Source organism: Lineus longissimus, chromosome 1 (assembly GCF_910592395.1).
Source record: "Lineus longissimus chromosome 1, tnLinLong1.2, whole genome shotgun sequence".
NCBI classification, from domain to species: Eukaryota; Metazoa; Nemertea; class Pilidiophora; order Heteronemertea; family Lineidae; genus Lineus; species Lineus longissimus.
The window spans coordinates 15514641-15532958 of NC_088308.1; the positions used below are offsets into that span (position 1 = coordinate 15514641).

Below are 18318 nucleotides of genomic sequence, written 5' to 3' on the forward strand. Positions count from 1 at the left end.
CGGGACATTATGCCTACAAACTACTGAATTTCCGGCGGGTAAACCAAGTCGTAGGTTCATCAAAATTAATGACCAATCACATTACAGTATTCTATTCACCCTGGCGCATGATCGGAATGAAACGGCCAAGGGCCATTGTGCTCACCATATAGATATTTGGTGATCAGAAATTCATCCTGGTTTAGAAACATGCTACAGGTTTAGTACATACATCAAACCAAAGTCAGCATGACATGTGATGTATCGCTGCTTGGAGTACCTACCGTGATGTATCGCTGCTTGGAGTACCTACCATAAAAATATCATCGAAAACAAGTCACTAATAAGTGAGCCATGGCACTTTTTACGTTTTTTAGTTTAAGCCCCCTGGTGGCCATGTCGAGAAGTAGGGAGTCATGTGTACAAGTTTCAAGTAGATAGCTTTAAGGGTTAAGAAACGTGCCATAGTTACACTCAAATGGCTAATTTACGCCTTTTGACCTTGGTGACATTAAAAAGTAGGTCAAATCAAAAACCCGTATGATATGTGCTGTATTATTTGTTAGGAAAACCTGCCATAAAAATTTTATCAAAAACGAGAAAATCATAAGAGAGACATCACACTTTTTAGGTTTCCACTTCTGGCCCCCTGGTGGCCAAGTCAATCATTAGATCTAACTGAAATTCAAGGTCATAGGTAACATAACAAAGGGAATCAAATGTGCCAAATTTCAAGTTGATACCTTAAGCGGTTAAAAACGTGCCTTAGTTACACTCAAACGACTCATTTACACCATTTGACCGCTATGACCATGAAAATTAGGTCAAATCAAAAACCTGTAGGATATTTGATGTATCCTTGCTAGGAGTACCTATCACAAAAATATCATCGAAAACAAGTCACCAATAAGCGAGATATGGCACTTTTTACCTTTATAGTTTTGGCCCCCTGGTGGCCATGTCGAGAATCGGATCACACCGAAACTCGGTGTCAGCAGTTATATGACGTAGGGAGTCATCTGTACGAAATTTCAAGTTCATACCTTAAGCAATTAAGGAACGTGCCATAGTTATACTCCAATGGCCAATTTATGCAGTTTGACCTCTGTGACCTTGAAAATTAGGTCGAATCAAAAACCCTTATGATATGTGATGTATCCTTGCTAGGAGAACCTACCATAAAATGTTATCAAAAATGAGTAATTCATAAGAGAGATATCACACTTTTTAGGATTCCACTTCTGGCCCCCTGGTGGCCAAGTCAAGAAATTCATTGTCAGAGGTCACCTGACCTAAAGGGTCCTGTGTACAAAGTTTCAAGATCATAGCTCTAGCGGTTAAGAAACGTGCCACTGTTTTTTAAACAGGATACAGACGAGGACGATGGACGATGGACACAGCGGTGTTGTATAGTCTCCTCTACAGTGAGCCAAAAAATACGTTAGAAGATGACGACGTTGACATGTTCATAAGTTTAGGCTAATTTGTAAGCAAAATGCGTCATTTTATTCTTCCAAACGCATACTATCGGAAAGTACACATTCCAAAGATTATAGTGATGCAGCCAGGTCAACAAGTATGTATCGCATCGTGCCGTATTCTTATCGGTTCCTGGTCGGTCCATAACGCTATTATTTAGAGTACGACACGACGACGAACCGACAAATCACAAACAGGACGGCGGTCCACGTCCTAATAATCTTCTGTTCGTAGTTCGGATTTTATTGGTTCGTGTATTGATTTTCTCTCAGTCCGTGTATCACCAGTTCGGTTCAGTTCCTCATCAATACTCTCGCCGGATCCTATCATGTCGTGACTGCGATGACCGTCATCGCACAACAGAATGACAGATGACGTTCATGGGAAAACTACTGGTGAAAAGGACGGGTGGCTGATTAAAATGAAATGGCCAGGGCCATTGTGCTCACCTCATGTGGAGGAAAGATGGATAAAGAGCATGGTATTGTGTCATGTAGTGTTAGGTTTGATGTAGGTCCAAGCAATTACAATTTCCCCAAAATGGCCAATTTACAATACATTCGACCTCTGTGACCTTGAAAAGTAGGTCAAATCAAAGAAGACCCGGGTGACACATTGAATGGTTGTTAGAATTAGATGTACCTATGATATAAAATTGGTGCCAATCGGGCAAGTCATTACTAGGAATAATGGCATTTTGAAGAATTTAGGATTTGGCCCCCTCCCTGGAGGCCAAACGGCAAATCAGATCGCACCAAACTTCGGTACCTGAGATCACCTGACCAAGGGGTACATGTGTACTTAATTTGTGATCAATAGTCATTGCAGTTAAGAAACGTGCCATAGTTACGGCCTGACGGCGAATTTACGCCATTTGACCTCTGTGACCTTGACAAGAAGGTCAAATTAAAAACTTGTGTGACATATACTGTATGGTGGTTAGATGTACCCATGATATCAAATTGGTGGCAATCGGGCAAGAAGTTAAGGAATAATCACATTTTTTAAGTTTTTGGATTTTGCCCCCTGGTGGTCAAGTGGTGACTCATATTGGACCAAACTTCGGTCCCTAAGATCACCTGACTAAGGGGTAAATGTGTACCAAATTTAGTATCAATAGCCATTGCAGTTTAGAAACGTGCCATCGTTACATCCTAACGGCCAATTTACACCATTTGACCTCTGTGACCTTTAAAAGGAGGTCAAATCGAAAACCCGGAGGATATATGATGCACCTTTGCTAGAAGTACCTACCATATTTTTTTCAAAATTTCCTGACTACTATTAAGGGAGATATTGCATATTTTCACTTTTAACGTTTGGCCCCCTGGTGGCCAAACCATGAAACGAATCGGACCGAAACTTGGTCTCCAAGGTGTCATTACATAAGGGTACATGTGTACCAAGTTTCAACTCAATAGCTCTAACAGTTACGAAACGTGCCCTGCTAACGGACGACGGACGACGACGACGACGACGACGACGACGACGACGACGGACGACGGACGCCACGGTATGGGATAAGCTCACCTCTGCTAAGAGGTGAGCTAAAAAGGTCCTTTATCTTACCGTCTTTAAAACATAATCCCCAATCTAATCCCTGCTGGTATCTATCCAAATCACCCCATCCAAAATGATCAAAAATAATTATCTCGTCCAACCCGGTAGTCCCGGCCGTGCCGCCCGTCCAACCAAAATTTGGTGCGTACATTTGTTTCCAGCAAAATTTGAGTGAACATTGAAATGACCAACTCTTCTTCTGCAACATATTTTCAATGATGCATTCCACAGATGCACCCAGCAACCAAATTATAGGTTGATAACTCTGAGACACGCATCATAATGATAAGATACTGGTGTTTGTTTGCCCATTGGTTTGTTCCATCGTTGAGACCAATGCAGTCTTTGTGCCTTGCGGTTTTTGCTTCTTTTTCGTCAACAAAATTATTTCATCTCAAATATTTGTTTTGAGAGAGTCCGCAAATAAAATTTGGGAGAAATGGAGCAATGCTGTTATTGTGCCGTTACATAAAAAGAACGATGCCAATGAGGCATCTAAATATCGTGGTATCTCTCTTATTAGTAATTTAGGCAAATTATTTACATCCGTGCTAAACGCCCGGCTTATGAACTGGTCTCAAGAACACAACCTGCATGACGATGGTCAGTTTGGTTTTAGACCCGGTGTGACAGCGGATATAGTCCCCCTGGAGTCATAGTCCGGTAGCATTGTATTTGACCAATTAAGCAGCATGATCTATTGTACCGCTAACCCTAACCAAAACATTTAGCAATGCGGGCTATTGTTACAGGGACTATCAGCCCTAGGACTACTATCCCCGCCACACCGGACTTGGTACAATCGATGCAGCGTTCACACTTAGAGTATGGTGGAGCAGTCTTTCAATAGAAAGGAATGGTTGTACTGTTGTTTCGTCGACTACTCACGCGCGTTTGACTCTGTGTACAAAAAAGGTCTATTGCATAAGCTTATGAAATATGGTCTGAAAGGCAAAATGCTCGGTATCTTAAATTCCATGCAAAAGTGTTTGTGTTCAAAGGTCAGGTGGAATGGTGAACTGAGTAATGAGTTCACCAGTGTTACTGGTCTCCAACAAGGTGAAACGCTGTCTCCTCTGTTGTTTTCTTTATTCACCGCAGATCTAAATGATTTTCTAGAAGAACGTGCCGGTGTGTCGGGTGGTTTTAAGATTGGTCCAAACCGGATCTTTTGTATAATGTATGCAGACAACACAGTTTTGGTTTCGAGATCGGACGTTTGTCTACAAAAGCAATTGGACGCTCTCCATGAGTATTGCTTAATGTGGGGCCTATCTGTCAACTTGAGTAAAACGAAGACAGTGGTTTTTAGGAAGAATGGTCGAGTTAGCGCCAACGATGCGTTCTATTTCAATAATGGCCTAGTGGAAAATGTTGACGAATTCGAATATCTAGGAGTCCGTTTTAAATACAACTTGAACTTCAATGTCGCAATTAATCGCATGGTAGAACGTGGTCAGCGTAGCTACTATCTGCTTCTTGAAAGGTTGAGTAAATTCAACCTCAGCATTCGGGATACTTGCTCGCTGTTCGACACCTATGTTGTAAGTACCATGAGTTATGGGTGCGAAGTCTGGGGCAGCAGTAAATGCAGCCAACTAAAAACTCTACACATGAAATTTTGTAAGCGTTTACTGAGTGTCCCCAAATCGTGTAATAACAGTGTTTGCTATGGTGAATTAGGTAGGTACCCAATTTGGGTAAGATGTCAGCTGGCAATATCAGCATATTGGCAAAAGTTGATATCGACTGTTCACCCACTGCTAAGGTCTTTGTTTATGTCATTACGTGCTTCTGCTGATTTAGGTAAAACCAACTGGTGTAGTAATATAAAGTCTATTCTTAACAGGTTAGGTGCGTCCAATTTATGGCTAGCAAACAACGCCGGTGATAGGAAATATGTGTTAAAATTCCTTGAAATAAGGACCAAGGACCTTTTTTTACAGGAGTGGCGTAGCACTTTATTTAATTCTCGTAAGCTACAATTGTATAAAGATTTAGTCTCTCCAGTTTTTGGTTTACATAAGTATCTTGATTGTTCTAATTACAAGCATTTTAAACAGTTAACAAGATACAGAACTTCTACCCACTCCCTCATGATTGAGGCTGGGAGACACCAAGGCGTACCCAGAGAAAACCGTTTTTGTGAATTTTGTAATGATATCATTGAAGACGAATATCATTTTTTCCTACAATGTCCAAAATACGATTTACCGCGGCAACGCTTTATTAAACCCTTCTATGCAGCACATCCAAATATGTATAAATTGTCATGTCTTTTAAATTGCTCAAGCAAAAGTCAAACCTCTAATCTTGTCAAATACGTACGGGAGGCAGAACGTATCCGTGTTGCATGCAACATGCACTGTTAGTTCTCTCTTTCTTTACTTTATCGTTCGTATTTCACCATTTTCTTGTCAACCTTCCTCTACCCCCAGCTGTGTTTATACCATCTGTCATCTTGTAATTTCTTGTAATTTTTGTGTTGAAATTTCCTCTGTAATCACTACAAACTATTAGTTTATGTGAATAAAGCGATTATTATTATTATTATTTAACTACTTGGGTAATTCCTTCAAAACAGAAGGAAAGTTAAATTTCATGCGGCCTGTCATTAATTGAAAGCTGTCTCCTGACGTCATGATCAGCAGTGAAAACTGATTGGCCAAAGCAGCAGACTGCTCTGATTCAGTGGAAAGTGTGAAGATCAAAAGCGCCGTGCTTGAGAAAGTTTTGACAAGGATAAAGAGTCCTAAATGATTTATAGCGGTGAGTCTATTGATGTGTTCGCAAGATGTTGATATTTGATACAACTGACTTCTAAAACCGGGACACAGGTGATCGACCCCGACTCCAGGTCAAATCAAAAGATAGCGTTGTGAATAACGTAGGGAAACGCAGATGCAGATTCCAGATTGAACTGGATGCGAGGATGCATGATATTTTTGATTAGGCTGCCATTGGTGGGTAGTTGCCAGGTTAAGTTTGCAAGTTTTGCGCGTTGTTTAAATGTACTTATTTAAATTTAAATGTTGCTGGGAGCTTTGGATTATTTTCTTCTGGGTTGTTAATTGCTGCCAATCACGCAGGTACAATAAAGGCCAAAATATCCCTGTGTTCTGAATTAAATAAATGTTTGCCCCACACGCCCCCGTATCATGTCATTGGTGAGGAAGCCGGCCCTTCATCTTTTTCCTGGTTCGCGTCGGTTTGTATCATCCTTGGTTCGTATCATGTCGCGTCGGACGATGATTGTCGGTCAGTATTCTAAATGACCTAGGTCCATAATGTAATTTATAAATTTGCTTACGAGTGTCTCTCTATCTCTATTTATGCCAACCAGTGCACAGCAGTGTGTGCTCTCTGCTGACATCTAGTGATCCCCTGATGTGCTTCTTCCACACTGTCAAGATATGATGCTCCTAGTGATAGTGGAAGGACGATCTGGTCACCCTTTAGGATTAGACCATTGTCCACGCTCAGCTGGTCGCGAAATGAAGTTTCAGGTAAACCTCACACTATGAAATGCTTTAGCGTGACTAATTGTTCATCATTATCCGTTTCCCGTCTCAGCTCTCGCAGCTTTTGGGTACTGAACTGCATGTAGCTAACATTGGGAGTTAGCTTTATTTCAGGATCTGCACAGTTTTTGGGTAGTCAGGAGAGTCTGTCCGGTAATGTCATGTTTTTTCCTGGTAAATCTACCATCTCATAGTCATATCGTTGGAGTCGCAAAAGCATTTTCTGTAGTCTGTCTAGGGCAGCTATTACATGTTTGCGGGTGATAATTTCTACTGGTTTATGATCAGATTCTATTTTGAAAGCTTTGCCATATATATGTAGCTGTGGAATATTTCCGCATCAAAAACACACGCGAGAAGCTCACGTTCAATAATGGCATATCTTGCTACAGTCTCGATTAAACTCTTCATATGCGATGGGTACACCATCTTGCGTCAGTGTGGCACCTAACGCAAGTTTGCTGGCATCCACTTTGATGACCGTTGGTTTCTTTTTGGTCAAAACATGCAAGCGTTGTGGCATTACACATTTGGTGTTTGATTTCACGGAATGCGTCCTCCTGTTCGTGGTTCCACTGGAACTCGTTCTTTTCCTGTAATAGCACGTGTAATGGAGCTGTCATATCACTTAGCCGTGGTAAGCGGGATGCAAACTAAGTTACCATACCAAATGAAATGGTCCAGGGACCATGTGCTCACATCGGGTAATGTAATGCATGTCATTTGCAGTGGATATGTTTTGATTCTATTGAATAATATTATTCTGCTCGGCTCAATGACACAAAAGAAAATAACCAGTACCATCTAAGTATAGCATTTTGTGTATAAAGTTGACTGAATTTCAGGGTTATTGAAGAGTGTACATGTCACATGGAAATTGGTTGACATCTGTTCAACAGTTTGGGAGTAATAGGACTTTGTTGGATTTTCAAGATGGCCGTCTGGCGGACATATTTGTCATGGGATTAGACTGAAAATTAGGGACATTGATAAGGGTACATAGATACATAATCACATGAAGTTTGGTTGCGATCCGATCATCATCCGGAGTAATGGACTTTGTTTAATTTTCAAGATGTTCGACAGATTTGACTGAAAATCAGGGATGTTGTAGAGAGAACATAGATATAAAGGCGGCCATATTTAAAGTCCGAGAAAAAAAAATATTTTGGGTTAGAATAGAGGGTCCTTTAATATATGTCCTCACAATGTTAGAACCTTCCAGCTCAAATAGAAACAAAACGTACCACCTATCTGTGATTTAGTGAACTTTGACCTCTGTGACCTTGAAAAGTAAGTCAAATCAAAAACCCGGGTGATAAGTCATTTAACCTTATTAGATACACCCACCATAAAAATTTCGTCACTCTACGTACAGCCATTAGCTTAAAAAGGCAAAAATTCAATTTCCAAGATGACCGCCTGGTGGCCAGAAAGTAGGTCATATCGTGAAAAAGAAAAATCGGTCTGGGTATATTGCCCAAAGCTACCATCACACCAAGTTTTATCCATCCAGCCCTAGCGGTGGGCAATCTGAACATCCCCACTGTGGGCAATCTGGGGCAATCAGGATCATCAGGCCATTAGAGAAGAGGAATAATACTCTAGTAGAAGTTAGCCTTTTCCTCAGATAAAGAATAAGTTAAAATGTGGAAACAGTTTTTACTTACCTCTCCGAATTTTCCAAAGTTGATGAGGCCAGGGTAGGAAAGATCCCAAGGATGCCCATGGTAATAACTCAGCACAACATTTAGGGTGAAGGTAGAGATCATAGAGGCAAAAAACTGAAAATAATTGATAAAGACTAGTAGTTTAAGTGGTTGAAGGAGGGGTTGTGAAAACCTAGAAATCAATTGCGGCTTTATACCGGAACAAGAGGCCCAAGGGCCAGGTGCTCAGCTGAATGTAAAGATGCTCACTTTTGTTTCCTGGGTCAGATCATATAAATATTCCATCACAAAACTGAGCTAAAATTATTTCCAAGATGGCCGCGTGCCAAATTAAAAAAATGAGGAGCTTTGCTCGATCCATCTGATTGTTCACATAACTTCATATAATGAGTGCGAGTAAAAGTTTGAGGTTGTTATAGAGACTAGCATAATACCCGTGGCGCGGGTTGTTTTAGGGTGTTGGCTTACTGTGGGGTCGGGGCAATTTGGGTGAAATGAAATTATATGTCTGGGGGTTGTGATGTTGTCTTGATTTTGATATGCGTAAAATAGGTCGATGTGCGATGTGGAGCACTCCGCGCCGACCCAAGTGTTTACAAATCAAACATGATGATTTGGGGGAGGATTTTCCTCCAAATTACTTACACTAAACGCGTTTTTGGCCAAAACGACCGGAAAAATCAAACTCCACCACTCTTCATAGTGGTCTCGACTTATTTTGACGAACTATTTTGCGAATGGTGAAGAGTTGGCGTGTTACGAACTTAGTACAACAAATGCCGCGAGCATAGTGGGTGGCAGCACCAGACGGAGGAAGTAGTTTGCCTAGGGTTTTTTGACACCCTCCGCACGGACTCCACTCGTTCCAAAACACTCGCTTACTTATTAATCTGCAGTGGTTAGCCTGTTTTTATCGCAGTAAAGAAATGTTAATCGGGATTTTATATTAGATTTTATATTTGCCCCGGGTATTCATATAGGGAGATGTGCGCTACTTTTACCCAGTGCTTGGGTCAGGTGAGGTGGTTTTGTTATGATGAGACGTGTATCACCTGATGAATTCCCATACGGTACTTAGAATGAAACGGCCAGGGGCCATTGTGCTCACCGTATACATCTTTTAGTACGCAGGATCATGCTTAGTTTAGAGGTGAATATGGTGAACACAATCAGGCATGAAGACTTTTTTTAGATGTGTATTGATGTCAAGTAATAAGACAGGGCAGTATATATAAGTTTATGATCCAACCAATAATTGTCTATGACATCAACAAGATCAATATCGTGTGATTGCTAAGAGCCCTGCAATAAAAAAATCATCGAAAAAAAGTCATTAATAAGCGAGATATTGCACGTCCTACTTTTTCAGTTTTGACCCCCTGGTGGCCAAATCAAGAATCAGATCAGGCCAAAATTCGGTGTCAGAGATTATCTGATGTAGGGGGTTACATGTACCAACTTTCAAGTTTATAGCTTCAGTAGTTAAGAAACGTGCCATAGTTACACTCTAATGGCCAATTTACGCCATTTGACCTCTGTGACCTAGAAAAGGAGGTCAAATCCAAAAATCGTAGGACATGTGGTGTATCATTGCTAGAAGTCCCTGCCATAAAAATTGTATCGAAAACAATTCACTCAAATAAGCAAGATATTGCACTTCTTCCTTTTTCCATTATGGCCCCATGGTGGCCGAATAAAGAATCAGATCAGGCAAAAATTCGGCATCAAATGTTATCTGATGTAGGGGGTTATATGCACCAAGTTTCAAGTTCATAGCTTTACTGGTTAAGAAAAGTGCCATAGTTTACACTCTAACGGCCAATTTACGCCATATGACCTCTGTGACCTTGAAAAGTAGGTCAAATTGAAAACCCGTAAGACATGTGATGTATTCTTCCTAAGAGTACCATAAAAATTTTATCGAAAACAAGTCACTTATAAGTGAGATATCACACTTTTTAGATATCGACATTTGGCCCCCTGGTGGCCAAGTTGAGAGTAAGATCGGACCGAAATTCAGTGTCAGAGGTCACCTGACCTAGGGGGTGCTGTGTACAAAGTTTCAAGTTCATAGCCCTAGCGGTTAAGAAACGTGCCACTGTTTTTGAAATAGGATACGACGACGGACGACGACGACGGACGACGGACACTGCGGTATTACATAGACTCCCCTACGGTGAGCCAAAAATTAAGAGCGATTAACAACGTAAGGTGAAAGAGTACGACCAAATTAAAGGGGGAAAATTGCAGAAATGGATAAATGCTTTAAACATATAGTGGCCCCAATACTTTCCCGGCTTATTTTTGTATAATCCCACACTTTTGATTTAACAGATGGCCCCATATGCAAATCAGACCTGCTGAAAAGGCCCCTTATGTTCATGAGTATGCCCATATATAGAAAGAACAAAAAATGCTATTTCTCCGAGATCGTTGCAAATGTTACCAATTTGACCCGGCGAGGTGCATCTCCATATCAACCACGACTTTCAGGAAAAGTTTCGAGGTCATCCGATCTGAACTGACGGAGGAGATGTGTGACAAACTATTTTAGCTCTACGTCTATTATAGTAGTGATTAAATCTTATTAGTTGCAATGGTTCCTTCAAGAGTCACAACCCAGTAGACAACCAGTAACTGCAGTCTGGACCTTTACATCAATTCGTCGAAGTTCTGCTTGAGACAAACAAATCCATTAGATGCATGATCACACCCCAGGACAACTACATCACGTAGTAAATGTAGTCTGGACCTTTTTGGTATCAATTCCTTCGAAGTGCAGGTTGTAAAAAAACCAGTCCAGTCGTTGTGTGGTGTCTGACAACCTTGGAGCAAATTGTTAAGGACCTTCACATCAAATCCTTTAAAGTGCAGGTTGGTTGTGACAAACTGGTCAAGTGAACATGATCCAGCCTAAGCCGGAACAACCATGGAGTAATGGCCATCGGCTTTACATCAGGGACAACCAATAGTTTCAAAGTGGGGTATGATTTTCTTAGCTCGCATTGATAGCGAGTAAAAACTTAACAGATACACTTGATTTTTTTGTAAACCAACTGCCACATAAGGTTTTCTTTATTCGATCAATTTTCAGGTGAGCACTAAAGTTGGATGGGAGGTGCAAGGTGTTCGTTTGGTTCTATGAGTATGAGTGTAGCTCAGCTCCTCTCTCTTGGTCATCTGTTATGTGGTTACCAAAAACGTTCAATGCAGCTGTAGATTATTCCTGTAAAACATGATGAGAAATCTTTTAATTTTCATAGCCAAGATGTATAATACAAGATCAACAACAACTGATCAGGCACTAATGATGATTGATCAAGGTAAAGGTAGGAACTATAAGGAAGTGCTGATGATCAAGGAAGTCCATTGATATGATTGAGAATATAATAAGAGTGTGATGATCTGCCCCTGTTGGATGCATTGTACTAGCCTATGTACAGTGTGCATGTGTGTATCGCATTGTTCGTTGACATTTCAAGTCTCCAGGGTAGATCGTCAATTGCGCTGTTTATTTACTTTGTCAACCTTACCAGATTACTTCAGAACGATGTTTATTATTGTCTTGTTTATTCATATTAGTTCTGCTAAGTGACAAGATTTATTTGTTCAGTAATCAGATACTCTGCCCCCATTTTAGGGACAATTTTAGGTATCACGTGACAGTGACTTAGCAGATGATCGTTTCATCTGCTTGTGCATAAATTAAACTCAATACATCAGGCGATAAAAAGCATGATATCTAAAAAAGTTGTGGGTGAAAATGTAAAATAACTAGAACTGAGATTTCACAGGCAGCACCTGTGAATTCATGACTCCAGGGTTGTTTTGAGGGCGATATCGTAAGCGTTGGTCTTGAGTATGGGAACCTGAAGGTCCATGAGGCACCTGGGGAGAGAAGACTAGTTGAACGATGGGATATGTTCATGGAGAAGAAGTGTTGAGTGGCTTTGTATTCGTGTACTCTTGCTGGTGGTTGAAGTTCAGACTACAGTGGGTGAGAAAATAAGATTCCATTTCTCGACAAATAATGACACGAACACTACTATTGATCTCATTATATGAATACCATTTAATTACAAACAAGTGAAAACAGATCATATCATATTCCTGGGCATAAATTAAAATAGGAGTGCGGGAACAAGGTTTTTTAGCAGGAGGAAAGCGAGAACATTTTGCGCGGTCGTATTCCGATTTGACTGGTTAGTGGTGAAATCTGCTTTTACTTTTGCAAATTAACATATTCGTTTTTCTAGTTCTAACGTTGTCTGAATTAAAGATGCTTTCCCAATGCTTGACTGTTCTGGCAAGAGGCATTGCCAGGAAAACATGACGTCATTTTGGCCATTCTTCTTACCGCACGCCCTCCCTCTCCGTAAAACTTCCTGACATGGTGTGAAGTGGGAGGGCACACAATGGGAACCACACTGCCGCGATGTTAATAGTTTCTATTTATAGAATTCAGCGGCAGAGATTTTAAGCACGGAAAAAGTAGATTAACTCGGCTAATCTCAATGGATTTTACCCAGGAATGTTTTCAAGGCGAGAGAAACATCTGATTTAAGTACTGCGCTTATTAGATTTCATGTTCATGCTGAAGATTGGCCTAAAACGTGGACGAAAAGAGTGCATTATCGAGTGTTGGAGAGGTCATGTGATTGTACGAGAAACCTGAGCGAAAACAATACTGACTCCAGCTCCCAGAGGGAGGAGCTGCAAATTGACTGCTGAATCATCGAAGATGGACAGCAAGAGTTTGCACTGGAAAAACAAGCTGTGAAAAGAGGCAAAATTGAATCTGCGCAATTACACTCCCTTCGTAATGTTGCGTTTACTGTAAATTTCTACAACAAAGAACGTCGCTTCAATATTTCGAAAATAAGGTCGACTCGATTCGAAGGTTGTTTTTACCAAATTTGGTTGAACCCGACGTTATTAGAGCATATAAACAAATTGTGCAGAATCTTTTCTATGAATGTGTGAAGTTTCATACCATAATTGATTTCAGAAACGGCTTAAAATATAAATTGGTCACTTACCTAGAGATATATAAAATCAATCCGGTTGAAATAAAAAGGTCGACATTTTTTTTCACCACATGATGTCAGCAGGCAAGCAAACTCGCACAGTGCCAAAAGTCAAGATCTCCAGCCTAATCCTCTCTGCAACTATTAGCTTCCATGTTCAAAGTCACTGTATATTATACATTACGTTGGAGCGAATCAAGCACACTCGGCGATAATGGCGGCCAATTCTAGCAGGGATGTAAATGTATGTCAGTTTGGGGTGGGAAATTCAAACCAGGGTCAAACGACATTTTTGCTCAGTACCGCCAACTGGTGATGTAAATCGAAACAAATCTATTTTATTTCAAAACTTCTATATCATGCAGACTGTAGGCAGCAACAAGAATTTCAAGTTTCGATAACATCTCTGTCTTTATTTTTCTTCACCATCGAAAGGGTTCACTGATAGAACAGGAACAACTTATAACAATTTTGATACAAAGCCAAGTAGGGCCTGAAAATATTAACACAAACAGTCACAACCTAGACAAATGAGTCACAACAAAGACCAACAGCACTGTACCGTGCTGCCATCTAGTGATAAATGTAGTAACCTGATTTGACAGGGCCTGGGGTAAAAAGCCTGTCCCAAGCAAAGTACACATATATATATCACTATAGACTAACCGAGGAAATGTCCGAACTCTTATAAAACAGCTATAAGAGCTGTGGTCTTTCAAAATTGGCTAAATAAGATGCGGCAACCCATGATGAATATCTGGACAGCAGGAGATCTAAACCACTTGGTGCAGCAGCAGTCGCGAAGACAGTGGCCTTTGCCTTAACTTCCGGGTCGTCTCTTTGTAAGTCATTTTGCATAGGCTGGATAAGCCAGTCTCCCTCCCGAGACCATAAAAAGTCTGGTCCCTGTATCCATCGCGTAGTTCCTACCAGTTCACCAGCAGAGAGGCCTCTCGACACATCATCCGCGGGGTTGTCCCTCATGTAATTACATATCGCCACTGGTTAGGAGAGGTAGACTGTTGAATCATAGCCACTCTGTTGGCTACGAAAGTGTGGAATCGGCAATCTGTGCTCTTGATGTATTGCAATACCAGCATGCTATCAGTCCAGAAGAAAGAAGTAGAAATGGTTATGTCTAATTCTCGACGCAGCGTCCTATCCAACTTGACAGCCACCACCGCCACCCTAAGCTCAATTCTCGGAATCGTCATTGCCTTCAATGGATTCATCCTTGCTTTCCCTGTTACAAATGTGCACCGTAACTCCTCATCTTGATTGACTATCCTCAAGATAGGAAACAGCTCCATGACCTACCAATGATCCGTCACTGAAGTGATGCAGCTCGAATCTCAAAACACTACCAAAAAGTTATCTGGAGTGTAACACCTGTCTGCTGCCAGGAGTTCCAGCAGTGGAAACACCTGAAACCATCTTTTACAATGCTCTCGGATGGTTTGTGGTGAATCATCATCCCAGGCTAGCCCAATTCTGCATAGTTCCTGTAGGAGGAGTTTGGCTGTAGGTATGCAGGGACATGCTAAACCCAGAGGGTCGAAGACAGAACTGGTAAGACTCAGAATTCCCCTTCATGTCTCCAGTTTCTCCTTTATGCAGATCTTGAAACCTAACTTATCGTCTTCAACATTCCACTGGACACCAAGAGCTCGATCGATGGGCAGATCACTCCCAAGTTTCACTTTATTGACTACTGCAGTCTGCAGCTTCCCCGGGGATTGTCTCCAAGACTCCAAGATTTTTTGTGATTTTCCGCATCTCTTCCACCAATCAGGTAGCATCTGGTACTGTTTTCATGGAGCAAAGATTGTCATCCACGTAGAAAGATCTCTTCAATGTTTTAGAGTCTCAGGGTTGAAGGAGCCAGAAACCAGGACATCTTCAGATGTCTGCCTAAGCGCGAAGTTACAGTAGCTAGGTTACCATACTCCACCGACGATATGCACTACCATCCTGTAAATCACTGGAGGTTTGGCTGGGTCTCAATCCTGCTACCACAAAAATCTGAGTGCATCTCTGTCCACTGGCCTAACATGAACTTTGTGGAACATAGCCTCTATGTTACTCATTAATCCAAAGCAATCCTGCCGGAAACGTATCAGGACACCTAGCAGGCTATTATTGTAGTCAGGGTCTTGCAGTTACTACGATTGCTACCATTACTAGAGTTACCTGCCTTGTTAGATGCCATCATACTGAACATGGGATCATTAGCTTCCTTTGCAGCCTTTGCAACTTAATAAGATCCTGCACCTTGGGGTATGCTCAAGTTGAATCCAACGTGTCAACTGTTTTCTTTCGCCATCTTTGTTGGAGTAAAAAAGGTAATCTCTCCACCATCCTCGCCATAGACCGCCGAGTATCCACTTCTGCTATCCTACCCATAGCCTCAAGTGTACTCTGGCAACTGGCCAGCTCGTCTGCATAGTCCTGCAGTGCCTGGTAATTGTTTGATTTTAAACCCGGCCCATCAGTGACTTTTCCAATCCAGGCCTCACCGATAACGAAGTTACTCCAAAATCTCTCTTGAAGCAAGGCTCTGCCTTCGTGTAATCATCACTTGGTTCCATCAAAGCACAGCACTCAATCACACTCATGGGCTTTCCCTTTCAGTATTGCAAGAGCCTATTGAGCTTGGCATTATCATCTACCCCACCCGCCCTACCGCATTGTTGAATGAGCAAATGAATAGGTAATATCCTAGATGGTCGCCATCAAAGTCATGACCTGGGTCTTCGGCAGCTGCATATATTCTACCATCTTCCTCAATTCAGCACTGTTTGATGTATTTGAATTGTCTGCCGAATTACTACTATAATTCTTCTCTACAGCACCTGGACTGTCTGACACACTAAAAACGTTCACTTCGAGTTGGTTCATTTCCGCAATAACACTGGCTACCTTATTGCTGCCAGCGACTTTACCAGTATCAATCCCGGTATGCACGTCAGAAACGGCCAACTTTTGGTCGGGGTCCACATAGGCAGAAAGAGTGTATGGTGTCTGGGTCCAAGGTGTACCATACACTGCATCACTACACATATACCTGGCAGGATGATCGTATGCATTTACACAGGACCATGTCCTGTCGTCATTACTCCGGGTTCCGAGGGGTGTCTATCCTTTCTTCAACTGACTGCTGACAACATGCACTGCTAGTTCTGTCTTTCTTTACTTTATTGTTCGTATTTCACCATTTTCTTGTCAACCTTCCTCTACCCCCAGCTGTGTTTATACCGTCTGTCATCTTGTAATTTCTTGTAATTTTTGTGTTGAAATTTCCTCTGTAATCACTACAAACTATTAGTTTATGTGAATAAAGCTATTATTATTATTATTATTATTATAAAAAGGCCTGAAAATATTAACACACACAGTCACAACCTAGACAAGTAAGTAACAACAAAGACCAACAGCGCTGTACCGCGCTGTCATTTGGTGATAAATGTAACTAGAATTCAACCCCGATTTGACAGGGCCTGGGGCAAAAGCAAGCAAGCAAAGTACACATATATATATCACTATAAACTAACAGAGGAAACGTCCAAACTCTTATAAAACAGCTATGAAAGATGTGGTCCTACAAAAATTGGCTAGATAAGATGCTGCGCAATGGAAACCATGCTTGTCAAACACTGTCTTAAGACTCGCCGATTAAACTCAAGGTTTCCCTGATTTTTATACATTTATATCATATTTTAACCCTTACAAAACTTGGTACCTTGTTTGATCTTATTTTGCTTTAAAAACAACTGCCCACATAGGTTACAGGGCACTTTAAAAGGTACTTTTGTCTCAAATTAGCAAATTGTTGAATGGACACAAGGGTCCCGTTGTCGTGTGCAACCCGATTCCGTACATGCCGGGTACATCACCCCGGACGCCGAAGTCAAAACCTGCTCTGCGCGGTTACACAGACCTCTTCAACTTTATTTCAATCTTCTATCTGCTGGAATAAAGTACAAAAAATTGTTTGGTAATTTACCCTTTTTGCCCCCTGGTGGGCTAAATTTGAGTTGAACCACGCAAATATTTTCTGTCAGCAGCATTTCCTGGGCTGTTCATGTCAAATCCCAGATTTGAAGTGCCTAGGTCTTACGGTTACAAAATGCCTGATATTGCACACGGATTGATGGATGGATGGATGGACAGACACCTTTCGAATAGCTATTGGACTAGCTCCGCTGACCTTGTCAGCCTAGCTGAGAAATAAATAGAAAATGGTTGCTATGTTAACCCTTTCATTACTGCAGGATGTGCCAGGATGCAGGATGTACTTCATTGGAGTACCTACCTTTAAAATTTATTGAAAACAAGTCACTAATAAATGTGATATTGCACTTTTTTTTTACCTTTTCAGTTCTGGCTCGCTGGTGTCCAAGTCGAGAATCATTGTATCAAGTTTCAAGTTGTAAGTGGTTAAGAAACCTGCCACTGTTACACTCAAACAGCCAATTTACGGCAATTGACCTCAAAAAGTAGGTAAAATCAATAACCTGTAGAATATGTGATGTATCCTTGCATGGAGTGCCTACCATTAATATATCATCGAAAACAATTCACTAATAAGTGAGATATTGCACTGGTGGCCAAGTCGAGAATCAGATCGGACCAAAATTCGATATCAGAGGTAATATGATGTGGGGAGTCATGTGTACCAAATTTCAAGTTTATACCCTTAGTGGTTAAGAAACGTCCCAAAGTTACACTTAACCAACCAATTTACACCATTTGACCTCTGCGACCTTGAAAATTAGGTCAAATCAAAAACCTGTAGGTTATGTGATATATCCTTGGTAGGAGAACAATCCATAAAATGTTATCGAAAACGAGTCACTTATAAGAGAGATATCACACGTTTTAGGTTTTTACATTTAGCCCCCTGCATTGTGGCCAAGTCAAGCACTATATCAGACCGAAATTCAGAGTCAGAGGTCCTGACCTAGGGGGTCCTGTGAACAATGTTTTAAGTTCATAGCTCTAGTGGTTAAGAAATGTGCCACTGTTTTTGAAACAGGATACAGACGACAACGGATGATGGACAAAAAATTGCAAATTAATGTA

General features: G+C 41.2%; 1 protein-coding gene across 6 annotated transcripts in view; it reads right to left on the reverse strand.

Moving 5' to 3' along the window:
• LOC135488681 (H(+)/Cl(-) exchange transporter 7-like) overlaps window positions 1–18318 on the reverse strand; it is a 353896-nt gene that overhangs the window by 270347 nt on the left and 65231 nt on the right. For all 6 annotated transcript variants that reach the window (XR_010447011.1, XM_064773357.1, XM_064773347.1 and 3 more), the window contains exon 9: window positions 8210–8323. Coding sequence is in view for 5 of the 6 variants with exons in the window: in XM_064773357.1 (XP_064629427.1) it covers window positions 8210–8323 (114 nt within the window). In the remaining variant the exon portion in view is untranslated. The remainder of the gene's footprint in view (window positions 1–8209; window positions 8324–18318) is intronic.